At 39.5% G+C, this 27,402-nt stretch overlaps 1 protein-coding gene across 3 annotated transcripts in view; it reads right to left on the bottom strand.

Annotated features, from left to right (window-relative positions):
* KCNN2 (potassium calcium-activated channel subfamily N member 2) overlaps nucleotides 1-27,402 on the bottom strand; it is a 147,100-nt gene that overhangs the window by 25,669 nt on the left and 94,029 nt on the right. For all 3 annotated transcript variants that reach the window (XM_055298462.2, XM_055298464.2, XM_055298463.2), the window contains one exon: nucleotides 7,519-7,660. In XM_055298462.2, coding sequence (XP_055154437.1) covers nucleotides 7,519-7,660 — 142 coding nt within the window. The remainder of the gene's footprint in view (nucleotides 1-7,518; nucleotides 7,661-27,402) is intronic.

Raw genomic sequence — 27,402 nt, 5'->3', positions numbered from 1 at the left:
CCTGCTGTATGGTATAGTGTATGCTCGACAAACACAGGCTAGCCTTTTGCAGATATGCTCCTAGGTACTACTCCTCAATCACTGGGTTCTACGGGAACTTGGTGGTTCAGGGCAGCAATGGTTCTTTAAGAAGCAGAGGTCATAAAAACCTGAGGGGTTCCTAACTACTAGAGACAGCTATGAGAGGGTAGTTGGCATAAAAAGTTGAATATTGTTCTCCCCTGGCAGGTGGCCTCTGCTGAGATCTTTCTGGAAAGAAATCAAAATCCTAACAGGAGTGGAAAATCACTGGAATCAAGAGCCTTGGAAAGTGGATTTTTATTTGTGTTTATTCTCAGGCTCCATCCTTTTCTGCTACTGGCCCGTTTCTCACTGGGTGTCATCTAAGACATGCATTAAAAATGAGTGCCTCTGTTGCAAGGTGGAAAAGAAATTAATCCAATCATTTAGTAATTATCAAAACTATTATCTATATACCTCACTCCATTATCCTAACTCTACCCGTTTAAGTTATACCTCCAGAGCCACTTAGAAACCTTTTTGTTCAAATACAAACCCCTTAACTGTTTATTTTAGTGAAGAAAACCATAAACTTATTAATCTAGGGAGGTATAAGTCATAAGAGAATCTGATGAAAGTAACCTTTATTTTTTAATTTAATTTTTAGAGTTATGCAGGATGAAGCTGGCTCACTTCCGAAAGCTTTCTAGGTTCAAGGTAAATTCCTGCCAACACATTCATGGTTATAGTAATTTAAGTAATGGCATAATATTATTGTCCACCCAGCGTCTATTTCCAGGACGATTCTGTTTCATAAAGTGAATAAAAATGGAAATAAATATGATTTTACAACATTTTCTCCAAAGCTTGTCACCACCACAATCGATGTAGAAACAGTTGGGACTAACATATGTTACTCTCTGAAATTAAGATCCCTGTATGCATTTAACAAGATGAGTCATATTCCTTTCACCAAAGTCAGAAAATGTATCCTGGTTACTTTTCTCTCATTTCATTTATCTTCTTAGAAAAATCTTAAGCAAAATCACTAACCTGCCACTTCAAGATGCTTGAGCATTTAAAAACAAAATGAAGAAAATACAGTGTATTTAGGAAGTCAATATATTAAAAGCAAAGGTTTAGGTTTCCCTTGGCTTGTTTATCATCTTTCCTTCTAACAGAGAAGATGGTGAAAGAGAGAAAAAGGGTAAGTTAAGGGGGGAAGAGGGAGAGGGACTTTGCTTTAGAAAAGGTAAGTAATGACAAGTGTTGTTAATGTTTCCTACCCTAAGCCAAGCCAGATCAAACTGAACAGGCAAATGACAATTAGTTACTATTACCTATGTACCTCTAGGGAAATCCCAACATGTTGATAGTCTTAGATGCTGCCAAGTTAAAATTAAATGTAGTGCTTTTCTCCATTGTATTTATGTCCATTATAGCACAGAAACTGTAAGCCATGTTGAGCCCTTGGATGTAAAAGAAGTTCAGGTATCCCATTTCCCTCAAAATCATGTATCATATAATATTTGAAAAATTAAAATGTGACATATTTTTACCCTAAATCATCTACTTATGCTCATTCTGCAAATACTTCCAAGAATCATTTTGAAAAACCATTTTGGGATCAAGCTTTAATAACAAGGATACAAGCCTATGAAAAAGAGAAATTCCTTCATATAGCACACTGTGGAAAGGTTTTGATTATTTCAATTGTGAAAAAGACATCTTCAAAAGATTCAACATAATAATGAAATTTATACTTTTTAAACAAATTCCAGAATTTTTACTACTACAGAGAATGGCTCTGATAAAAAACACTAATGCTCAAAATATTCTAGGCTTAAAGTATCCTCCTGTGGGATTTATAATAGCTCCTAAAAGTTCAAAATTCAGTTTGATAGCCAGTTTATTAGACTAAACAGACTATTAGCCTATAATTAAAATTTATCAAAATAGTTAATTTGAAAAAAAATCATGCTTTTATGTAAAAATAAAACGGCTTTAAGATCTTTCACAAATCAGCTTGCCCTCCAAAAGGAAGGTAAAACAAATACCTGAACACATTGCCTGTTTTTCTTTCCCTGGGGCTGACTGACTCAATGTCCTAGAACCATAAAAACATTTTTACTATACTTGACTGACATAAATAATTATTCTTTCATAAAAATATATGAAACAATCAATTCTGGCAAACAACATTTTATAAAGCACTCTGCTTTAATATTATATGCCATTGGAGTTTTGCAAGGTTTCCTCAGGTCATGAAAATAAATAACATTCAAGGAAGTTTTGAAGACAAATTGTATCAAAAATGCCCTCTAAGCGTCTTCAAATTACAAGTTGATATTTGCTACTAAGGGTGGAGGTCAATTTCAAATGTCCTCATTGCAAGGAAAGAGGGGAGAGTGTGTGGTGTTTCAGCCCAGTGATTAAGCCTGGGCAACCCAAGCCTCCTTTATAGTGATTTGCTTGTTCAGCTCATTCTTCTGCTTTTAGGGTCAGAAAGAAGGAAGTACCTCATAAAACTGGTCATCAACGAGTCATCCCTCGGTTTAAATCTCCTGATTAGCAACAGTGCCAGTGTGAGTGCAGGTACTTCAGAGGTAGGAAGGGCAGCTCTGCCAATTAAAAGTGCTGATAGTTTAGAAAAATTGGGTGAAATTGTGGAGTCCATGAGCTGTGTGCTAAAAGCTCACAACAACTTCCAGCTATACTTTCCTGTACCCGGAAGATGGCAGCTGTCATATTTAAGAATTTTTTTTGCAATCCACTTGTGAAATTTCTTGAGGGGAAGTGAAGGTCCCCAAGAAAGGACACTGGTGGGGAGGAATTCAGCCTTATGACTGAAAAGGCCCATCTCCTCCAGCTGCTCTGCACAAAATAGAAACCATTGTAAGAACTTAAAGATACACTCTCTTCACTGGGGCTTTATTTGATGAAATTCAGTGAACACACCAGAAAGAACCAAAAAGCAAGCAATTAGAAAGTTAAAACCTCTTCAAAATTAAACACCCAATGTCAAATTGTATAAGACACTTTTAAAAATCCTTGAGGGTATTGCACATTCTCAAACATTCAACACCAAGGAATGGCTTCAGATCAGTTTCGCAGGATTTCTTTGTACACTGGAAGGGGAAAACAAATCCTCAAATGGAAAGAGAGAGTGTTACAGGAAAAGGAGTATAATCAGACCTTAGGTTTCGCATTCTTTCATACCAATCATTTCTTTTTTATGAGCTCCAGCTAATTTGTGCTGTTTTGGAACACCCTCTTACCGACTTAACAGGGTAGTTTTATTGCTCTTCAGGATGCAAACTGTTTAACAGACAACTGATGGAGTTACCATGTGAAGTTAAATTAAGATTTCCTCGGCACAGGGCAAATTTAACGTGGAAAGGATTATTATCAAATCTTAAGGAAAAGGCAAGGCTGTGTAAAGGCTTCTGTCCTGAACTGACTTGTTTTTTTGCTCCCTGAATAAAATTTTAAAATTTAATTAGCATAGTGATTTTCAAATTGCTATGAACTGCGAAAGCTTTACGCATTGCTTTTGTTTACATAGAACTACTAGTGGGATGGAAGAAACCTAAATCACTCATTATCTGAAGTGTCCTCAGTTTTGTTGAGGGAGTCATGCTAGATGTTGTCAAAGTCTAGTGGTTTATAAATCACTATTAGAGAACCATTTATTGAATAACAACCTGCATCCCTAGGAATGGACAGATATTACTCGATATTTAAAGATAATTATACCAAAAAATCCAGTCATCCATACTCTAGTCAAAAGGCCACCAAGAGTCACTCTAATTTACAGAAATAGAGAACCAAAAAGAACAAATGAGCAACCTTAATTCTAGTATAAGATGAAAGATACCCTTACCCACAAGGCTATTTTTCACTCTTGAAACAATCATATATATTCATAGTTGTGGGAGAATTCATAGCTTTCAGGATGTGTTTTTATATATATATATATATTTCTAGGAAGATAAAATAACTTTGTGAATGCTAAGTAAAACAATTACTTTACTGGAAAATTGGAGACATTGAGAAACTAGCTGGTGCTGTCCAAAAGCTGACAGACACTATGATCTAACCATGTTGCTTGCCTACCACCTTCAGCCAAAAGTACAAAGCTACTTAGAAATCATCCCATTGTTTATCATGACCTTTAAAATAGTAAACCCTCAGGTCCTCAGTACTTCCTCAAATAGCAGAAGGGTAGAAGAATAAATAGAAAATAAGTAATTACAACCATAACGGTCTTCTCTTGAAGGGTAGTGAGTGGTTTTCTTCTATTTCTTCTATTAGGCAATCCCATGACTTATAAAAATATTAACAATAAGAGATCTTGGTCTCTAAGCTTTAATTCCCATATTGGTCTTGGTAATGAAGAAATGTCTACATTCTCCGAGTGTCTAGGTCACTTCCATCCATATCCTCTTGATCCCTAAGGAGCTGATGTGAGATGTAATCAACTGCCAGAAGTGAATCCCAAGAAGACTGCCCTGTAGCCTGACTCCATGGGAATCTGCTTAGTCTAGAAGAAGAGATAATCCAACTCTACAAAGCATCTCAAATATGTTATTCAAATATTGGTGAATTTCTCTGTATGCAAGTAAACCAATTTTGATCAAGTCAATTAGGAAATAAATCTGATCCTTAAGAAGGAGAGGGAATGGAGCTCCTCAGCCTAAGAATAGAGGGACTCTTTTACCATAAGCTTAAGGGCTGGAACAAAGTCACCATAAATTCCATTACATACAACATTTTTGTGTCCACATATATTTAACGGTACTATAACCTCTCTTTTTTTTTTTTTTGAGACGGAGTTTCACTCTTGTTGCCCAGGCTAGAGTGTCATGGCGCAATCTTGGCTCACTGCAGCCTTCGCCTCCCGTGTTCAAGAGATTCTCCTGCCTCAGCCTCCCGAGTAGCTGGGATTACAGGCATGTGCCACCACACCCAGCTAATTTTGTATTTTTAGTAGAGAGGGGGTTTCTCCATGTTGGTCAGGCTGGTCTCGAACTCCCAACCTCAGGTGATCCACCTGCCTCGGCCTCCCAAAGTGTTGGGATTAGAGGCATGAGCCATGGCGCCAGGCCATAACCTCTCTTTTTTTTTTTTTTTTTTTTTTGAGACAGAGTCTCGCTCTGTCGCCCGGGCTGGAGTGCAGTGGCGCAATCTCGGCTCACTGCAAGCTCCGCCTCCCGGGTTCACACCATTCTCCTGCCTCAGCCTCCGAGTAGCTGGGACTACAGGCGCCCGCCACCGCGCCCGGCTAATTTTTTGTATATTTTAGTAGAGACGGGGTTTCACCGTGGTCTCGATCTCCTGACCTCGTGATCCGCCCGCCTCGGCCTCGCAAAGTGCTGGGATTACAAGCGTGAGCCACCGCGCCCGGCCAACCTCTCTTTTTTTAAGCAAAGTAAGATCTGTAGTGAAACCTGAGCAAGAGGCAGTTCAAGAAGGTAAATAAAAGATCTGTACTATCTGATGAGACTTTGAAGGAACAGTTTTTGAGACATGAGGGTTAAGAAAATATCAAGGAACGATAAACATTTTGTAAAACCCAGGCAAGGTTAACCTCAAATTTGGCTCAGATTCCATGGCAAAAAAGCCTGTGCACATGACCCTTGAGTCACACCTGATTCAAGAATAAAAGAGGGTACCATCTTGACAAAAAGTAACACTAAGGAAGTTGTTTCTAAGAAGCACTAGGGGAAAGACTGCAATTACCAGTTTTTATAAATAGCATCATTTATATCCCTTGTGGACTTGTTATGGGCTTCCTAAAAATACATCTATGCAAATTACATTTCCCAAAGCATTATACCACATAATAAAATGCTATTATTTGAGGTAAAAAGGGGAAGTGATCCAACAGTAAACAGATAATGCAGCATACCATTTTTTTTAAAAGTTCACTATAATTAAAACTATTATTTTTCTTTTAAAAGCAAATAATGTTAAATTATGCCCCCAAATTATATTTTCTACAATTGGGACTTGAAATGGCCATCTTGTTACTACCGGGACATTAAAATTGACCCTGTATTTTTATTTTCAAAGTTAGCTGCCTTATCCCAGTTGAACACTACCAAGGGGGAGAAGGATGTTGCCTCCCTATGCCAAGGGCACACTCTCCTTCCATTTAGCTGTGACTCTTGGAGCAGTCTTCCCAGGCGGCTTCTGCAAGGGTGTGCACCCTCCACTGGCCACCACTCAGAGGCCCTCAAATGGCAAGCCTCTGCTCTCTCCTGCCAGCCTGTGAGTGAATGCAGTTAGAGGTGTTGAACAGGGTGCCTGATTTCAGAAATTCTGGGAATTTGGAACCTGCAGTACTTGTTCACATCCTCATGTAGACAGACAGAAATCACACAAGGATCAAGATGACACTCTTTGCTGTAAGCAAACTTTAAAAAGTAGGTAAAGAATGCAGACAAGCCTAGGTCATTGAAAACTGTGCATCAACATTTGAAACTACCTCTGGCTTAAATATTTAGAAGTTCATACCACATTATAATCACAGCTTGCTAGCCTCCAATTTCCTATACCTAAAACAAATGGAGCAAAAAAACGGTCCTGGCTAGTCATGTATAGAGGGGCAAAAACGATGTCTGAGCCTATTAGGCATGCCAGAAGAACAATGGCATGTCAGCAGCAGACCTTTCCCAAGTGCTCCACAAGACCTGGCCTCCTGTCCATGCCTCATGCCAGGCCGTTTTCCCCTTTTGCTATGTGTACTACTGGCCCAATGAGCTGGCTCCAATGTACTGAGCTCCTTCTTGCCTCACTGCCTTCAAATAAACCATTTCCTCTTCCCAGAATGCTCTTCCTACCTCCCTTCCTGGGAATGCACCTTTCTCACTTCAGTGTAAAAATCAATTTTCCAGTGATGATTTCTCTGAGTAGATCCCATCCCTCTCCCCCAGGCCTAAAACAGGCCAGAAGCTTTACTAGTTCACAAATGTAATGAACCATTATTTTTAAAATGCACGTCTTTCCTTGTAAGCTCCATGAAGGCAGGGCAGTAAGTTTCTATCTTCTTTTGATGTATTCCTAGTATGTAGGCCAGTGCCTGGCACTCAACAAACATTTGTTAAAAGAGAAATAAATATATCTTCAACCCTTCAACACATTTCAAGATAGTTATTATGGGCCACATTTTACAATTTACTCAAATTTGCACAGCTAGTAGGAGATGGGAGGACACAGACTTAAAGGACTTCCTGACTCTGAAGCCAAAGCTCCAGGATCAAATTAGTTCATCAAATTAGCGCATGCCCCACAAGGGGCAATCGAACAGCTCTACCTCTTCAACAGAATTTCATGATGAGAAGAATTAGGATGAAAACTATTGACATTCTCTCTCAACACAAAGTTGGTTTATTTATACTGATTTCCTGCTGATGGGAAAAGAAGTAGCTCACAATTACTTATGCACGTGGACTGAGTGGTTTAAGTGCCTTCTTGAGCGTAAATAAAAGAGATGTGAAGTATAAAGACACTTACCATAATTCCAGTAAGTAAGCAGACTCCTTTTCCACAGTATGTATTAGGTACCATGTCACCATAACCAATGGAGAGAAAAGTTATTGATATCAACCACATCGCTCCAAGGAAGTTGCTAGTAACATCCTGTTGATCATGGTACCTGAAAAACAGCAAACAAAGCCAGTCCTTTATAATTAATCTCCAATATGATAGCTAAGTGTGGTTTGGTTCGATTCAATGAATTTACTGTATCTTCTATAAACTGCTATATTTAGAAGTTTTCAAAGCTTGTGAATATAAATAAAATTGAGGTTCCACCTAAGCAATCCATGACATCAGAAAGTGCCTGAACTTTATATATCATCTGAAAGAGACTGTAAAATATGAAACAGATTTCCTCACTGGTGTAAGATGATACAGGCACATTTATCTTTGTAGACTCCTCCGGCCCCTGCCCGTGTCTCGTCACTCCTTGCCTAGCTGATGTGCCAGACTTAAGAGACAATGTGCAGCTGCCCAATCTCACTCCACACCTTTGTAACCAAAATGAATCACGATGTTCCCTTTGCTTGGACTGTTCTTTGCTACCTTGATTTCCTGACGATGGGCTAACTCCTCTTCATCCTTCAAAGTAAGTTCAACTGGCAGCCTTTTCTGTCTTCTCTTCCCCTCAGTGCCTCCCCTTTGCTCCCTGAGTATCGTGCACATCCCTAGATCATGGGACCATATTATAATAGGTCAATCTACCTGGATGTTCTTCATCCTTGAACACAGAAACTGCACCTCTGATCACAGAGTCCCTGCCCATAACCAGAGCTTAACAGAAGTTGTCTTACCAGTTATACACAAAGAACTTATAGTCGAAAAGAGGGAGAGGGATTCAAAGCATCCTAATCATTCTTTGAGGTGTCAAATTTTGCTGGTAAGGAAGAAAGCTTTTATATCAGAAACAGGTATCCAATCACACTTTGGTTGAATTAATATTACGAAACAGTAACCCTCTGTGCCCATGATGTGGACACTGGTTTTATACAACAGCATGTATGCATACAACAGCAAGGTCATGAGAGTTGTCACCCTAGAAGAATTTGCTCTGGATGCACATTCTGTGTGGTCATGGGGCAGAGAGGCCCTGCTCTGGTTTCTAAGACAGTCAGGCCCCAGACTCTGGTCACTAGAAGACTTCCTTGCTTTTCACCCACCATTGGAAAGGACCACCACTCCTTCCCATCCCTCAGATACCACTCGGAGGGCTTTCCTTTCCTCATTTCTTGCTCTGCAAAATATACTGATAATTGCACGGTACTCATCATCTCCTGCTTCGCTCACTCAGTCCTGCCTTTCAACTCAATTCCCCATCTGTGTCTGTGCTGCCAGGGCTGTGGTGGCAAGGAGGCTGCTCCTAGCCAGAGCCCCAGGATTAGCCCTATATGCAACCTAAACTAGGCCATGGCATTCTCTATGCTTTTTTTTTTTTCCTGTCCCTCATCCCATGCCAAGCTTCCTGCTTCAAGAATTAAAAATGCAGACTTATAGGGTATAAGCTTTTCTCCATAATATCAGTAGATTTTACACTCTATCTCTGGACATACAAGAGACCCATTCTTATCACATTTGTCCCTTTTCCTTCTTCCCAAGAAGAGAGAAGCTAAGAAATTCTGTTTCCTGCTACTGTGGACTAAGGAAAGAGGCTCCGGGCTGGAGTGAGAGGAACCCCAGAGAAAGGGCAATCACTGATCTCCTGGAATCAAAGGGAAGGGCATGTGAACAGGCAGCCAGCCTGGTTAGGAGCATCCTGCAAGTTTCTGGTGGCACAGGTGGAGAAATCACCACCGTTCCTCATCCCTAAACAGCCTCCATGACCTAGCTGTAGAGTCCCCTCTCCCCAGAAGGTCTTGGTGTAGAGGCTGTCATTGTCAAAAAGAAAGTCATATGTATTCCTAGCATTCCAGAAGGGAGCTGAGTGCATTTCCCCTGAGAATCTTTGTTACCTAATATTTACCTAGGAAGATGCTATGTGATCAGTCCTATGCTCAGCCACATTATGAGCTAAGCAGGGTTCTGTGGACTGCTCTGGGAGCCTGCTATGCATATGTAACAGAGTTTCAATGGGAGGACGTGGTTTTCCTTTCAAAATAAAACCCCTAGAAATAAGCTCTGGATTATAACCTATTAATAATATTGGGGATCTCTAGTAAGTATTCCTCACCAAGCAATTTCCTAAAACAGGAAATGCATTACCCTGTCATAAGAATGGTCTGTAAAGAGAGGGGAGGCAAAAGAGTTCATTTCCTATTCAATTTTTAATTGTGAGATAAAGCTGCTTCTTAGCATGATTCATACACCGATGTGACACACTTAAGAGTTAATGGCTCTGGTTCCCTGATGCATATGTATGTACATACCATACTTACTAAGTGTTCACTATGTGCTCAGAGCTTAACTTGCATTTTCTCATTTGACATATGTTGTAATGCATGGACAATCTTTGGCTGAAACAGTTATATTGTTGACCATCTCTATATCAGCAAAGTGTCCTTAGATACTTAGTTTCTAGACACTGAGAAAATGTGCCTGGGTCCCACTGAAATCTTCGAGTTGTTTTTTCACTGCCACAGTGAGTGACCAGAACACTATTATTAATATCTAGCTAGGCCAACCAGGTGTGGTGGCTCACACCTGGAATCCTACCACTTTGGGAGGCCAAGGTAGGCGGATCTCCTGAGGTCAGGAGTACGGGACCAGCTTGGGCCAACATAGTGAAACCCCATCTCTACTAAAAATACAAAAGTTAGCCAGGTGTGGTAGTATGAGCCTATAGTCCTACCTACTTGGGAGGCTGAGGGAGGGGAATCACTTGAATCTGGGAGGCGGAGGTTGCAGTGAGCCAAGACTGCACTGCCACTGCACTCCAGCCTGGATGACAGAGTGAGACTCCTTGTCAAAAAACAACAAACAAACAAAAAAAAACAAGCGCCTAGGCATGTAGTTTTCATAGAGCAGGTAACTACGAAGAGAAGTAAGAGATTTCATACGATAAACAAAGCTTTCTAGGGGGGATCTTCATGGCTGCTGCCTGCAAGGAAATTTCATCTTTGGCATGGGTGTGAAGGGTCTTTCTAATCTCTTCCTCCTGCAGCACTTTTTATTAAAAATGTTTTTCAGAGTTGGGGGCAGTAAATGACTAAAAACTGCAATGAAAAGCATTCACTGGAACATTTAGGCAAGCTAACTCATTAGATGCTTACCTTTAATAAATGCTCAAATCTTAGACAAATTTCTTCCATCCTTATTTGCCAAATACTCTCAAGAAATACATCATTAAATCACTCAATTAATATTTACTATATGCTATGCGCATTACACCGCATCAGAGATTGTCATCCTGTATTGAAGGGCTTTAAATAGAAGCAAGCATCTTTCTAGGAGTTGGCATTTTAGGGGTTGGGATTCAATGATAAATTATCCTTTTTGCTTACAAAATAATAAACCTGCCCTAAAAAATAGCTCAGAATACAAAAATAACATCTCACACTAATGTTTATGTTGCACTCAGACATACATGATTGTGAATATTCAAGATGAGGTAATCAAGATCCAAATTAGATACTATTAGAATAATCTCCTATTTTGTTTTTCAGCAACTCAGAAACAAAATTAGACTTTTCACAGGATGATATTATCATTTTAAACATCCCCAGGTTTTTAATCTATGACAGATTCACATCATTGTGAATGAGTAATATAATGTTTAAAAATTTTCAAAACATTTTTTATAGAAGTTCGTTTCAGAGACTTAGACAATTCCAACCTTTTTCTATACAAGGAGAATTATTCTGAGAAAGGCATGAAGAAATAATTCGTACAAATTTCAAGTTGTGATCAACATGAATGCTGATTTAATAAAAACACATTCAATAAGGTTAAAATTAGTGCAAGGAATGCCCAATAATCTCAAGCTTTTAAAATGAGGACTTTGGAGTTTTGGCATGAACTGCATGCTTCAGAGACAAAGACTGTAAGATCAACTTTAATGTTTTAAAAGAAGCAAACTGTTCCTTAGTTTCTATTCCTAATTCATTTCTTCATTCATTGCTGACTGATGGTCTCACACTCTTTCTTAGATTACAAATATGACAGCTTTCTATAACGTTTGTCAAAGTTCATAGGAGTTATCTTTTCCAAGGAATCAGCGCCTTCTTCCCCAGGAGAGTGATAGCCCCTGGCCTGCACTACTGCCTCCCTCAGCACCCGCACACTAATGGCTGGGAGGTATCCTGTTCTCCTTTACAGCTCTGTTTCTCTGCAGGTGTGTTTCCTTCTGCTGGGAAACACGTTCCCCCTTTTCTCTAACCCTCGATTGTACTCTGAGGATCTGTTTGTGGGTCCCCTTCTCCAGACTCCCTGTAGCTTTTCGTCAGCATGATACTCCAAGCCTGGTTCCCTCAATGTATCCCAGGAACATCTTGTAGATATCTCTAGCACCATCTGATAAATGTTACTTTGGGTCGCAAGACAAGCATTCTTATACACCAATAACAGACAAACAGAGAGCCAAATCATGAGTGAACTCCCATTCACAATTGCTTCAAAGAGAATAAAATACCTAGGAATCCAACTTACAAGGGATGTGAAGGACCTCTTCAAGGAGAACTACAAACCACTGCTCAATGAAATAAAAGAGGATACAAACAAATAGAAGAACATTCCATGCTCATGAGTAGGAAGAATCAATATCGTGAAAATGGCCATACTGCCCAAGGTAATTTATATATTCAATGCTATCCCCATCAAGCTACCAATGACTTTCTTCACAGAATTGGAAAAAACTACTTTAAAGTTCATATGGAACCAAAAAAGAGCCCACATTGCCAAGACAATCCTAAGCCAAAAGAACAAAGCTGGAGGCATCATGCTACCTGACTTCAAACTATACTACAAGGCTACAGTAACCAAAACAGCACAGTACTGGTACCAAAACAGAGATATAGACCAATGGAACAGAAGAACAGAGTCCTCAGAAATAATGCCTCATATCTACAACCATCTGATCTTTGACAAACCTGACAAAAACAAGAAATGTGGAAAAGATTCCCTATTTAATAAATGGTGCTGGGAAAACTGGCTAGCCATATGTAGAAAGCTGAAACTGGATCCCTTCCTTACAAAAATTAATTCAAGATGGATTAAAGACTTAAATGTTAGACCTAAAACCATAAAAACCTTAGAAGAAAACCTAGGCATTACCATTCAGGACATAGGCATGGGCAAGGACTTCATATCTAAAACACCAAAACAATGGCAACAAAAGCCAAAATTGACAAATGGGATCTAATTAAACTAAAGAGCTTCTGCACAGCAAAAGAAACTACCATCAGAGTGAACAGGCAACCTATAGAATGGGAGAAAAGTTTTGCAATCTACTCATCTCACAAAGGGCTAATATCCAGAATCTACAATGAACTCAAACAAATTTATAAGAAAAAAACAACCCCATCAAAAAGTGGGCAAAGGATATGAACAGACACTTCTCAAAAGAAGACATTTATGCAGCCAAAAGACACATGAAAAAATGCTCATCATCACTGGCCATCAGAGAAATGCAATCAAAACCACAATGAGATACCATCTCACACCAGTTAGAATGGCCATCATTAAAAAGTCAAGAAACAACAAGTGCTGGAGAGGATGTGGAGAAATAGGAACACTTTTACACTGTTGGTGGGACTGTAAACTAGTTCAACCATTGTGGAAGTCAGTGTGGCGATTCCTCACAGATCTAGAACTAGAAATACCATTTGACCCAGCCATCCCATTACTGGGTATATACCCAAAGTATTATAAAACATGCTGCTATAAAGACATATGCACATGTATGTTTATTGTGGCACTATTCACAATAGCAAAGACTTGGAACCAACCCAAATGTCCAACAATGATAAACTGGATTAAGAAAATGTGGCACATATACACCATGGAATACTATGCAGCCATACAAAAGGATGAGATCATGTCCTTTGTAGGGACATGGATGAAGCTGGACACCATCATTCTCAGCAAACTATCGCATGGACAGAAAACCAAACACCACATGTTCTCACTCATAGGTGGGAATTGAACAATGAGAACACATGGACACAGGAAGGGGAACATCACACACCGGGGCCTGTTGTGGGGTGGGGGGAGGGGGGAAGGATAGCATTAGGAGATATACCTAACGTTAAATGAAGAGTTAATGGGTACAGCACACCAACATGGCACATGTATACACATGTAGCAAACCTGCACTTTGTGCACATGTACTCTAAAACTTAAATTAAAAAAAAAAAAAGACAGGTAATGTGGAATTTGCTCATCTAACATGCCCTTAGAATCGAAATTATAAAGAATTTGAAGACAACAACTATGCCTTATTCATTGTTGTATAGCCACAGATGCTTACAAAAATATAGCATGGAAGTAATATTTGAAGTAATTAATGTGGCAAAGGGAAACATGTCCTCGACTTGCCCTAGGCCACACGCTAGATTTTTAGGATCATATAGATAGACATACAAAAAGTGGATAAAAATAATTCTTGCTCATCAGTGAACAAAAATTGCATTTGTCACGTTACGTTCCAAGATCTGTGTGCAACTTAGGAGGTATTTTTATACCTGTAAAAATAATTCAGTCGTGGAGGTTAACAGCTAACAAATTGTGTTCATTAATCCTTTTCTATTAAATTTACCAGTAATACTAAAAATGGATAAAAATATCTCATCTCAAATGTCAGCTCTGGTCTCAAATGTCAGCCTTAGTTAGCGAGAAGTATTTTGGAGATGTAAATGCGTGTGATCAATCCACCATCAGTTCTCTTTCTGGAATCCACCTCTCTCCTGAAATATCATTTAAGTGACAGCAATGCATTTTTTTTGAAAGGTGTAAACCAATAAGAACAAAGGGAAATGAAAGACGACATCAGAGAAGAAGAAACAACACATTCTTATGTGAATTCGTGTGTATCTTGCTTTCAGCCAAGATGGAGCAACGGAGAACTAGATTTATACTCTCTCCTGAAACAACTAAAAAAGCAGATAAAATATTTGATACAACGGTTATCAAGACATTGGTTATCTAGCAAAAAAGGACAGTGATTCTTGAGAGATGGAAAACAACTGAGCAATACAATAGCCCCCACTTTAATGACTAAAGAGAATCTCCCAAGTGCAGCTCAGGGAAGGAAACCTGGCACTGCCTGGAGGTCTCCCTCTGTTGAAGGACAGAGCTGGAAATCCAGGGAGGTTAAGAATTCAAAAGGGCAAAAATCAAGAAGGAGAGACCTGTAAAGAGACACATGCAGAGAACTTCAAAGGGTTCTGCTTGATTATTCAGCTGAAAACTCATCTATGTGAAGTGATACAGTATTGCTTGAAGATAAACTGCAGTAAAAGATAGTATATACTATCAGGTGAAGAAAGATTGTGCTAACATAGGTATAGCATGCCTAAGGGTGTAAGCGCAGTCATACCTGGGGGATATTTCAGGTTCAGATGCAGATCACTGCAATCATGCAAATATTTCAACAAAGCAAGTCACACAAATTTGTTTCCCAGTTTCTAAAAATGTTATGTCTATACTATACTGTAGTTCTATTAAGTGTGCTATAGCATGATGTCTTAAAAAATTTATATACCTTAATTGAAGAGTACTGTATTGCTCAAAAGTTCTATGGATTTAAGTCTTCAGTGAGTCATAATCTTTTTGCTGGTGGAGGGTCTTGCCACGATATTGATGGCTACTGACTGATCAGGGTGGTGCTTGCTGAAGGTTGAGATGGCTGTGGCAATTTCTTATAATAACACAACAATGAAGTTTGCCACATCAATGGACTCTTTCTTTCAGGAAAGATTTATCTGTAGCATATGATGCTATTTGATAGCATTTTACCCACAGAACTTCTTTCAAAATTGGAATCAATCGTCGCAAACCCTGACACAGCTTTATCAACTAAGTTTATGTATTTTCTAAAGTCTTTGTTGTCATTTCAACAATGTTCACAGCATCTTCTCCAGGAGCAGATTCCATCTCAACAAACAGTTTATTTGCTGATCCACAGGAAGCAAAGCAAACTCCCCATACATTCAAGTTTGATCATGGGATTGCAGCAATTCAATCACTTCTTCAGGCTCTACTTCTATTAGTATTTCTAGTTCTCTTGCTATTTCCATTATACCTGCAGCTACTTCTTCTGTTGAAATTTGAATCCTTTCAAGTTATCCATGAGGTTTAGAATCAACTTCTTCCAAACTCCTGTTAATGTTGCTATTTTGACCTCCTTCCCTGAATCACAGATGTTCTTAATGCATGTAGAATAAGTGAATCCTTTCCAGAAGGTTTTCAATTTACTTTGCCTAGCTCCATCAGCTATAGCCCTACAAATGTATTTTTGAAATAATATGACTTGAAAGTCATAATTACTCCTTGATCTGTGCGCTGCAGAATAGATGTTGTGTTAGCAGGCATGAAAACAACACTAATCTTGTCCACCTCCATCGAAGTTCTTGGGTGACCAAGTGCATTGTCAGTGATCAGTAATAATTTGAGACAAGTCTTTGTTTGTTTGTTTTGAGCAACAGGTCTCAAAAGTGGCTTAAAATATTCAGTAAATGATGCTATAAACAGATGTGCTGTCATCCAGGCTTGGTTGTTCCATTTACAGGGCACAAGCAAAGTAGATTAAGTATAATTCTTAAGGGCCCTAGGTTTTTCAGCATGGTAAATAAGAATTGGCTTCAACTCAGAGTCACCAGCAGCATTAGTACCTAACAAGACAGTTCACATGTCCTTTGAAACTTTGAAGCCAGGCATTAACTTCTCCACTCTAGCTATGGAATTCCTAGATGACATATTTTTCCAATAGAAGCCTGTTTCATCTACATTTAAAATCTATTTATTGTAGCCACCTTCAACGATCTTAGCTAGATCACATGTGGACACCTTGTTGTCGCCACATCAGCACTTCCTGCTTCACCTTGCTTTTATGTTATAAAGATGGTTTCTTTCCTTAAACCTAATGAACCAACCTCTGCTAGCTTCAAGCTTTTCTTCTGCAGCTTCCTCACCTCTCTCAGCCTTCAAAGAATTGAAGAGAGTTAGGACCTTGTCTGGATTAGGCTTTGGCTTGAGGAAATGTTGCAGCTTGTTTGATCTTCTATCCAGACTACTCGAACTTTCTCTATAACCTCATTAAGGCTCTTTTGTTTCCTATTACTCATGTGTTCACTGGAGTAGCACTTTTAATTTCCTTCAACTTTTCCTTTGCATTCACAACTTGGATAAATGTTTGGTTTAAGAAGCCTAGCTTTCAGCTTATCCCAGCTTTTGAAATGCCTTCCTCATTAAGCTTAATCATGTCTGGCTTTTGATTGAAAGTGAGAGATATGCAATCCTTCCTGTCACGTGAACACTTGGAAGCCATTGTAGGTCACTAGTTGGCCTCATTTAAGTATCACTGCGTTTCAGGGAATAGGAAAGCCAGATAAAAGTGAGAGAGATGGGGGAACAGCTAGTTGGTGAAGCAGTCAACACACACATTTATCAATTAGGTTAGCCTTCTCTTATGGGCTTGATTCACAGAACCCCAAGATAATTACAATTGCAATATCAAAGATCCCTGATCATAAATCACCGTAAGAGGTATAATAATGAAAAAGTTTGAAAATCTACAAGAATTACCAAAAGGTGACACAAAGACACCAAGTGAGCATGTGCTATGGAAAAAATGATGCTGATTGCCTTGCTCGATGCAGCACTGACACAGTCCTTCAGTTTGTAAAAAATGCAATATCTGTGAAACACAATAAAGTGAAGCACAATAAAATGAGGTAAGCCTGTGTGCTATAAACCCCAAAGGAACCACTGAAATAACACATTGAAAAAGAATAGCTGATAACTCAATAAAGGATAGAAAATTGAATATTAAAAAATAATCCCGAGAGCTAGAAATACAGGAAAAAAAAGGACAGAGATGGAGTAAATAGTAAACAAATAGCAAGAGGAGAGATTTACATAAGCGTATCTGTAACCACATTAAATATAAATGGTCTGTGTACCCCCAATTCGAAGGCACAAATTGTCATAGAACCTGTGGAAGGGTCACAACTTGGAGAAACCAAGTACCACAAAATGTGTGGATAAAGTCCAAAGCTAAAAACAGGGGAACTGATTAAGCCTAAGTATACAGAATGATGGATACTCATGTACCTGCCCTGCCTGGTACCAACAGAAAACTCACAGGAGATAGGTTCATTCTCTGGGGATAGACTGGATACTCAGAGACTCAGGGCCCAGCCAAAGGCAGAAGAAGTGTTTGGGGCCTTAAGTTCAAGTTTCTAAGCTGAACAGTAGCATTTCTAGTTTCTTTCCTTCACTTCCCATACCTGACCCTAATATTAGAATTTGCTAATAGAGAGAATGAATATTTTTCCCTGGAGAAACAGCACAACTTCTCACGAAAGACATTCATGTATTACTATCAAGAATTCCCTAATGAAAAACTCAGCTATCACCCCACAGTGATCGTCATCAAACAGCAAGCCCTTACCCTTACCGAGCTTCCAACTGGCTTCTAATTGCCACTCTTAATACAAGAGAAAGGCAAATGATCAGGACACACTTGAATCTGATTTCTGTAGAAAAGATACAAAAAGGAGGGAGGAAGAAAGAAAGGAAGGGAAGGGAGGAAACAGAACAAACCTGAGATGATGTAGAGTCATGAGGGGACAGGACTCCTGAACTATGTAAATTATACTACAAAAAAGCTAAATAAAAACTTTACTGTGCAGCCATAAAAAAGAATGAGTTCATGTCCTTTGCAGGGACATGGATGAAGTTGGAAACCATCATTCTCAGCAAACTAACACAGGAACAGAAAACCAAACACCACATGTTCTCACTCATAAGTGAGAGCTGAACAATGAGAAAGCATGGACGCAGGGCGGGGAACAACACATACAGGGGTCTGTTGGGGTGTGGTGAGAAAGGAGAGGGAGAGTATTAGGACAAATACCTAATGCATATGGGGCTTAAAAGCTAGATGAAGGGTTGATAGGTGCAGCAAACCACCATGACACATGTATACCAATGTAAGAAACCTACACATTCAGCACATGTATCACGGGAACTCAAAGTTAAAAAAAATTGCATTGATAGGAAGAGGAAAAGTGGAATACAACTATACAACTCCAAGTTATAATGAAAAAGTAACCATAATACAGTTAGAATGTAAGTTGATGAAATTTCCCAGAAAGTAGAACAAAAAGACAAAAAGAGAAGGAAAGAGAAGAACAAAAAAGATACATTCTCATACAATTAAAATAGAGGTTCCAACAACTATCTTTCCAGAAGGATAATATGGACAGTGGAAGAAAAGAAATAATGTTCTTCTACTTCTTTGATAGAAAAACTGGAAGGCACACATCTATCTCTAAAGAGAAGATTCTACTGAGAATATGTATGCGAAATAAGAAATGACCTAAGTCAAGGCAGATCACTGTAAATTTTTAAATACCAGGAATAAAGAGAAGATCTTAAAAAGTTTCTAAGAGGAGAAAAATAATCCGAGCTAAAGATTGAAATGCTTCCCTCTAACATTATTTGTTTTAAGTAGTGTAGTATGTGTGTTGGGAGGAAAAGAGGTAGGCAATGCATCTCTCGTTTTGTAGAGGGGAGGGATGAAAAATGTGGGAGTAGGAACTGAGCAGGCAAACATCAGGCCCTCTTTTTCCTTGGCTTGCCCACAAAGCAGTTGTACAGGGTTTTGTATGTGATAAGCTCACCTGGGACACAGAGTGACTCCTTCCGTGTGAGGGTACACCTACGGCTTTTTTCAAATTCGGTGGTAAATCAGCAGAACATTAGAAAGCCCATGTGGCTGTAGGGCAAGTCGTGGTGTCCAAATCTGTTTAATTTCAGTAACGAAGCTGACATTTCCGTGTCCACCAGCTGCAGGCTCAGAGAGGTGCAAGGAGTCTGATAAATGGTCTCCTTCCAAACTGCAACTATGTGCATGTAGTTTTGATTTGAATTAAACGCAAATAAAATAAGTGCTTCAATTAATTAGAACATATAAGCATAAAAAGAAATTCAAAGAAGGTACATATCTAAGTTCAAAAGGAAAACAGCTGACTGCCAATGGCTCAGAAAAAAGAGCTAACATGTGTCTCTTGTTGCTGATATTCACACGTAGCTATTCACTGTAGCTGCATATTCACCTGTAGCTGCATATTGGAGCCACCTGGGAAGGGTTAAAAGGAATCCTGTGCAAAGCCCCATCCATAAACAATGAAGCTGAGGTCTCCCGGGGTGAGGCCATGGCACAGGGATTTTTTAAAAGCTCCCCAGATTATTTTAATGTGCGATCTAGTCTGAGAACCATCAATTAGCTTTATTTCAGGAGGAGTTTCTCATTCAATAACACGGTGAACATCTACATGTAAAGAAACTTTTGGAGGCACTAAGAATACGTAGATGAGTAAAAATACTAAGCGTTCATGAGAAGCTTAAAATATGGTAAGGGAGAAAACTGGTTGCAAGGAATAAGGTAATATGCAAGCTGTAATAAATGTGAACACCAGATGTAAAGATCTATCAAAGAAAAATATATGCAACAGATTGAAAATGATGAGATGAGTGTCTAATAATGTTCCAACACTGACACCTAAAATTACAGTTCTAAATTCAAATAAAATGTAAAATCCAGTAAGTCCAAACACTTTAATAAAAACCTCCCTAAGTGAGGGTGCTCTAAAGTATAAATGCTGTAGTTTTATGTATGAAACTACTCTCTGGAACTAATTTATAGAACGTATGAGAATGTAAACTGCCCCAATCTATTTGACGTTCTCATAGTCCCCTCCTTGCACTCCTATGTTTTCCCTATAACTAAGTTATGAAAACATAAACATGGCTTTAGGATCTTGAGGATTTCAATATAGACTTCCTTTAATATCAGTAAGTAAACAAAGAGAAGCAGCAGCGGCAACAGGCAGTATAATGCTGCTACATCTAAAGCCTAGCTTTAATTTAGGCAGGATTCCATTTGATTCTTTTTTTTTTTTTTTTTTTTTTTTTTTTTGAGACGGAGTCTTGCTCTGTCACCCAGGCTGGAGTGCAGTGGCACGATCTTGGCTCACTGCAAGCTCTGCCACCCGGGTTCACGCCACTCTCCTGCCTCAGCCTCCCGAGTAGCCGAGACTACAGGTGCCCGCCACCACGCCCGGCTAATTTTTTTGTATTTTTAGTAGAGATGGGGTTTCACCGTGTTAGCCAGGATGGTTTCGATCTCCTGACCTCGTGATCTGCCCGCCTCAACCTCCCAAAGTGGTGGGATTACAGGCTTGAGCCACCGCGCCCGGCCTTGAATTTTTATAAATTATATAATTCTTTATTGACTCTAAAATGCCAAAGTGAGTATTTTTACCTTGATTTTCTTTTGCTCCTTTAACTTTGCACATTTGGAATGTTTTCCTCTCTTCTTTTCATTGAGAAAAATGTCAAAACTAACCACTTTTCTCTCTCTCTGTGTGTGTGTGTGTGTGTGTGTGTGTGTGTGTGCGCGCGCGCGCGCGTATGTTTGGCGGGGCATGGTCCTGTAAAAGGTCTGGTTTCTTTTCATGCATTAACCTCGGCTAATGAGAGTTTCATTCACACTTGGGATATAGACAACTTACTTTTTTGTCTCCAGACCTTCAGTGGCTATGTTCTAAGAGCATAAGCTTACTTTAAAATAAAGTTCAAAGTCCCAATGGAAAAGAAGGGAATGATAGAACATACACAAATTTTCAAACTTGAAGAATTACATTTATCATGTTTCCCTGAGATGACAAAGAGGTTTTGTTTTCTAACTCTATTATTCACTATGCATTTACATGTCATATTGGATTAAGTGACTTCAGCAATGACTTATCTGTCAATAAGTTAAAAGTCTCAAATCTCACACCTATATAACTTTCACTATGTTAAAAACCTATAAGAACACAGATGGTATCACTAATAATTTCCCCCAATTTCTATATTATTAGAAAATTACATTATTTGAAAATTAAATGTTGATTACTACTAAGCAAAAATATTTTATGCCCTTATTTAAAATGAATTTAGGTCTAAGCTAAGAAAATTATAAACAGGCTTTTGATATATATAATATCCACTAGGTCAATCTGAAGTCAAGTGGGATGTAGGACAGTGTTTTGTTAAATGCGTAACAGATACACAGCATCCCTGGCCCAAGGCAGCAACAAGAAAAACAATTCACTAATTTCCATAATTCCCCTGGGGGCGGTTTTACTCCTGTTCTGAACCACTGGCCTAGAGTTTCAGGGCAGCTGGGACTCTAGTAATGGCCATCAGACAATCTGGAGCTGGCTTCATATCCACACATCTGGAAAGTAGTGAAACTAGAAAATCTTGGAATTTGGCAAAAACGCCTGAAGAGAATTATATTCTCAAGCCCCTGATACTTTCTGGGAAATCAAAAAACATCAAAATCCAGAACAATGTTTTAACCAGGACTAGCATTTCTGACCAAGTTTCTCTTTCCTCCTGTTCCTTTTCTAACTTCCAGACCAGTGGGTATTTAAATCTTGCGGGGCAACCTCTACTCATTCAGCTCCTGCTGCGTGCCAGGCATCCTGTGCACACTGTGAGCTCCTCCAAGAGGAAACTGGAACCCCAGCAGACAGATGGAGCCATGCTCCACCAGGCCCAAAGATTCCCTTACCCAAAAAACCACTTTTTCAAAAACACTTAATCTAATCCATGTCTGATACGTGCCAGGCTCTGCTGATAGCAGAGAGAGCAGGTTGACACTGGCCTGGCGGACTCTATTTTTAGAAGCCCCCACCATGATTTTCCATGATGGGTAGCAGCCAGCTGACGGATGCACGGCACCTCAGAGGCAAAGAACAGCGTGGCGGGCAGTCACTAGGTGGCAGTGCCACACCAGTTTATCCCCACAGCTGCTCTGCAGAGTTCAGCCAGATGAGTGCTAGAGGAGGGTTGTGAGCGGATGTTGTGGGAATACCTTGTAGGGAAAGCCCCCATTCTGGGCACCCTGGAGAGGGTGTTCCACATGGGAAACAGAAGTCATGGCTGAAGCAAACAAGTCCCAGGCCATTCCTATGCCCAGAAGCCCTGCAGTGTTACCAAGAATTTTAAGGGTTAAGGGCTCTTCTAAGGGAAGACTGTGTGTGTGTCTGTGTGTGTGTGTGTGTGTGTGTGTGTGTGTGTGTGTGTGTGTGTGTCTGGATGCTTAGTCTATTCTAAATCCAATCTAAGGTAGCAGATCTGAGGAGGCAGCATCTGTACATTTCACCCCTCTGAGATTCTCAAGATCAAAGACCAGATCTTATCTCCTAAATCTGTAAGGAAAAAAAAAAAAATCCCTGTTGATATTTTTAACTAGGCAATGTTGGAAATGAACCTGCATTTGAAGATACAAAAGTCAGGGTCTTGTTCACTTGCTCTGAGACAAGAGGCAAGGAGGGACTGAGCTGGGTTCGGAGGTGCTGCCCCGCCTCTTGTTCTGTGTGACCCACAGCAGTGCGTCCTAACATCTGAGCCTCACTTTTCTCTATGAGAACAGACTGTCTACCTCACCAGGTGGCTGTGAGCACGGAGATAACAAAACGCTACCCAAGTCCTCATCAGCGTACAGACTGTGTGCTCTACATTCAGCAAGTTCTCTATTTACGTAAAAGTAGATACAAAGAAAAGTCATTACTTTTGGAAGCAGGCCTTCTTGCACAGAAGCAAGGGAACATACCTGAGGGCTGCTCAGAGCATGCGCAGCTTTGGTTTTGCTCCCTTCTACCCTACACTACGTTTTGCTGCCACTGCCAGTGAGCACAGTGACTAGTATGACAAAGAGTGAAAAGAGGGCTGGAGAAGGCGAGGAGGGAGAGGGAGAGGGAGAGGTTAGTCCAGAGGTCCCTTGGAAAGGCAGAAGCAAAATGGGGTGAGGGTACAGCAGGCCACAAAATGAAAGCAAGAAGAAAGTGGGAAGTTCAGTGACAAGAAGTCCAAATGAAAAAAGAAAGCTCACGATCGTTCTGTGCCATTTCATTTTTGGGCCCCCTCAGCTGCCTCTCCTCCTACCAACACTAGCACTTCAATCCCCAGGGTGGCAGGCCGAGGGAGGACGTACATCTCTATGTCTAGTATCAGTCACGTATTCCTGAGAATTTTTTGACAGCGCTTCTCTTTAGGGCTCTCAGTCAACTGAGAAAAAAATATGCGCCACTGATCCAAATCAGCCAGCTTAAGGTGCCCCATCTACAGTAGGCAGTTATCACAAATTGATTCTAAATTTTTAATTTTCAAAATACAGCAGATGAAAATTCCTACATAGAACAAACAATGACAAGAAGTCTTAGCCTCCAGCACTTCACAGTTTCAAGCTATGTTTCTAGGGAAGCAGAATATTCCTGAATGTCATTGTATTATTCCTCGGAGAGAGTTAAGAAGCAGAGTCAGAAAACTGAGCCACCAAACCCAGCGAGCTGAGAGAGTTCTCAGATGAAGATGATTCCAGACAGGCTGAGGAGAATGAGCACAGATTTTCTGGGAAGGTCATTTTCAAGGTTTACCAGTCAAATTTTCCCACTTCGATTCTAACAATTAGTCTTAGAATGCCTCCTAAATTGCACCTTGCTTGACTCAGCACGGGCAGCTAAAATATAGACTTCAATGCCAAAATGTCAGGAACTGAATTAAAACACAGGTCTAGGTTCATGCAGGAGGAGCACAGTGTAGTGAACGAAGCTGTCTCAAACTCAAACCATCACCACTAAGACCCACCAGCCCCCTACTCCATAAAGTCTTCAGAACACCCTTGTAGAGATCTGCAACTGACACAATATGTTGTGTTGAAGCCAGAAAAATATTTTTATACAGGCAGAAAATAAGAAATGAAAGGAAGAAAAGAAGAGTTGGGTAACAAGAAAGGAAGAGATGCGGGAGCTGAAAGTGAGAAAGTGAATAAAAGAGTGAAAATAACTGCAAGTAAAATGTTGTAAAAATATAAATGGTTGGAGAAAAATCACTACATAAATCACGAAAACCCCAAAACTTTCGATGCTAGCCAGCCTACTAATTAAAGAGCCAGCCTTGTTTTCCAGCACTATCCACAAATAGATCATGTAACTTTCACTAGTTCCTATAAAGTTTCCAACTAATCCAGAAAAGAAGGTGAAAATAAAAAGGCAATTCAATATTATTTCATTATTCTTAAATATTAATATTTTTGGAATTTAAAATGATAAAAATGCTTCCCGGTTGAAGGTTTTCACCTGTAGAAGCAAAGAGGAAAAAGTGCGCCTTCGTAAAGTGTGCTACATATGCAGCTCATCAAAATACACTTGTAAAATGACTAGCAGTGACAAATACAGCAGACATTTTCCTGAACAGAATCACAAATCTGACTCACTAAATTGGTGTGATGAACTTTTTTTTCCCCATAGGTAATGCAGGAATCAACAGAATGGAATACTGCAAAGGGAAGCTTGGAGACAGAATAGCCTCTGCACTTTGTTTTGCAGTTAACCAAAGGCCATCAAGGATCAGAATTACAAAAATCAAACAAACCCATGAGCTTGAGCTCAGTTGTGCAATGTTTGTCAGTCATCTCCCTTCAAAACAAGCACAGGACATCTTCTTAAATTCTACTTCTGTTAAACTATACTTCCCAAACATGAACCTATCAAACCCAGAGACACTTCCTTCTATTAAAATAACAAAATTAGGCTGATGATAGTCAAACTCTCAGCCAAATACAATAGTTGGATCTAAAAGCATTCAGTTCTCAGTGCAGTGAACTTAAATGATAAAGGGCTACTAGGCAGGTAAAAGTCAAAAGGATGAAAACCAGCTTTCTCCTCCATTCTACCAATCAGGCTAAGAATTACTATGTGCCCAGCTTGGTAAGCACAGGGGTGCTCTAGAGGATATAAATAAGTATTTGCATGTGTTCTACATAGGCTTTGAGGAAGCTTATAGGAAATATCTGACCTGTAAGCATATTAGAATAGGAAATAGGAGCTGCACTACAGCATTGTTCAAAATAACTTCCTGCAAAAATAATGAAAATATTCAATATCTGTGCTGTGCAAGACAGTGGCCACTAGCCACGTGTCTATTGAGCACCTGAATGGTGTCAAATGAGGAACTAAATTTTTAAATTTATGTCATTTTAATAAATTAAAATTTTGATTGATTGATTGATTGAGACAGAGTCTTGCTCTGTCACCCAGTCTGGAGCGCAGTGGTGTGATCTTGGCTCACTGCGACTTCCACCTCCCAGATTCAAGCGATTCTCCTGCTTCAGCCTCCCAAGTAGATTACAGGCAATTAAAATTAAATTTAAAGGCCGGGTGTGGTGACTCATGCCTGTAATCTCAGAAATTTGGGAGGCTGAGGCAGCCAGATCACTTGAGGTCAGGAGTTCAAGACCAGCCTGGCCAACATGGCGAAACCCTGTCTCTACCAAAAAAATTACAAAAATTAGCCGGGCACAGAGGTGCATGCCTGTGATTCCAGCTGCTTGGGAGGCTGAGGCAGGAGACTAGCTTGAACCTGGGAGACGGAGGTTGCAGTGAGCTGAGATCACACCACTGCACTCCAGCCTGGGCAACAAGGTGAGACTCTGTCTCAAAAAATAAAAATAAAATAAAATATAAATTAAATTTAAATAGCCATATGATGTCATTGGCTGCCATGTTGGGACAGCAAGGACCAGATAGCCAAGTTGTGAGATCCACAGAACACATATATAAATGCTTTGATAACATGGCTATTTCAATTTAGCCATTAAGATTCACTCCGAACTTCCTCTTTGCCAAAGTAAAATAGGACACAGAAGATATAATACTTTCCCCAACTTCCAAGACTTTATATATACATATTTGACACAATATTCTATGCGCTTCTGTCATTTGGTTATTTTGTTGTGATGCTTCTTGGACAAGGAAAATAAGTCAAATGCCTTAAAGAAATGAGTTTAGACTCATTTTTGTATATTAGTTTACTCAGACATGCAGTACTCCCGGTTATTTTGTTGTGATGCTTCTTGGACAAGGAAAATAAGTCAAATGCCTTAAAGAAATGAGTTTAGACTCATTTTTGTATATTAGTTTACTCAGACATGCAGTACTCCCCTAGTTCAGAGGAAGACTGTACCAAGTACTGGGCCAGGGGAAAAGGCCAGTAACCTCTATCCAGAAATTCTGACATCCACAAGAAGTGAAGAATTATCCTAGTCTTCACAGGCTTGCGAAGCACCCCTGTTCTTCCTATTAAGACTATGTTGGTCACTTCCCGTGATCCTGCCCATACTGTGGGAAACAGCTGGTGCCCATGGTGGGATCCACAAAAAGGTTATTGCAGGGTAGATGCTTTTGGGATGCATTGCTTTCCAAATCAAACAACTAGAATAAAAGAGAGTGCCTCTCATTAACCAGTATTGAGATTCTGCTCACCTGGCATGCTACTGAAGAAATAATAGAAGCAAGGCTTAATTTATACATTTACAAGATAATTTTATATATTGTTTAGTGATACGTATATTGATAGCAAACTAGAGGAAAAAAGTCATGGAATACATATAGAGATGATCTTTTTATTACTTTGTGTATTTTGATGCATGTCAAACATTTTAAAACAGATGCTTCCAATGGTGTGACTATTTGTGTAGCTACTTAGCTTACATAGAAATAGTTTTAAAACACACTGTGAAGAGTAATGCAGCCAACTAAAGCTTTCTTTTGCTCTGTGCAATTTAATTAAAGTGTTTGTTTCTTAACTTGTGTATTTTACTTATAAGGAATATTTTTATAAAGTGTCTCACGGATGCAAAGGTAGCTGAAC

The sequence above is a fragment of the Symphalangus syndactylus genome, chromosome 11 (genome assembly GCF_028878055.3).
Source record: "Symphalangus syndactylus isolate Jambi chromosome 11, NHGRI_mSymSyn1-v2.1_pri, whole genome shotgun sequence".
Lineage (NCBI taxonomy): Eukaryota > Metazoa > Chordata > Mammalia > Primates > Hylobatidae > Symphalangus > Symphalangus syndactylus.
The sequence above is the reverse complement of the archived record's forward strand: the minus strand, read 5'-3'. Positions and strand labels throughout refer to the sequence as shown.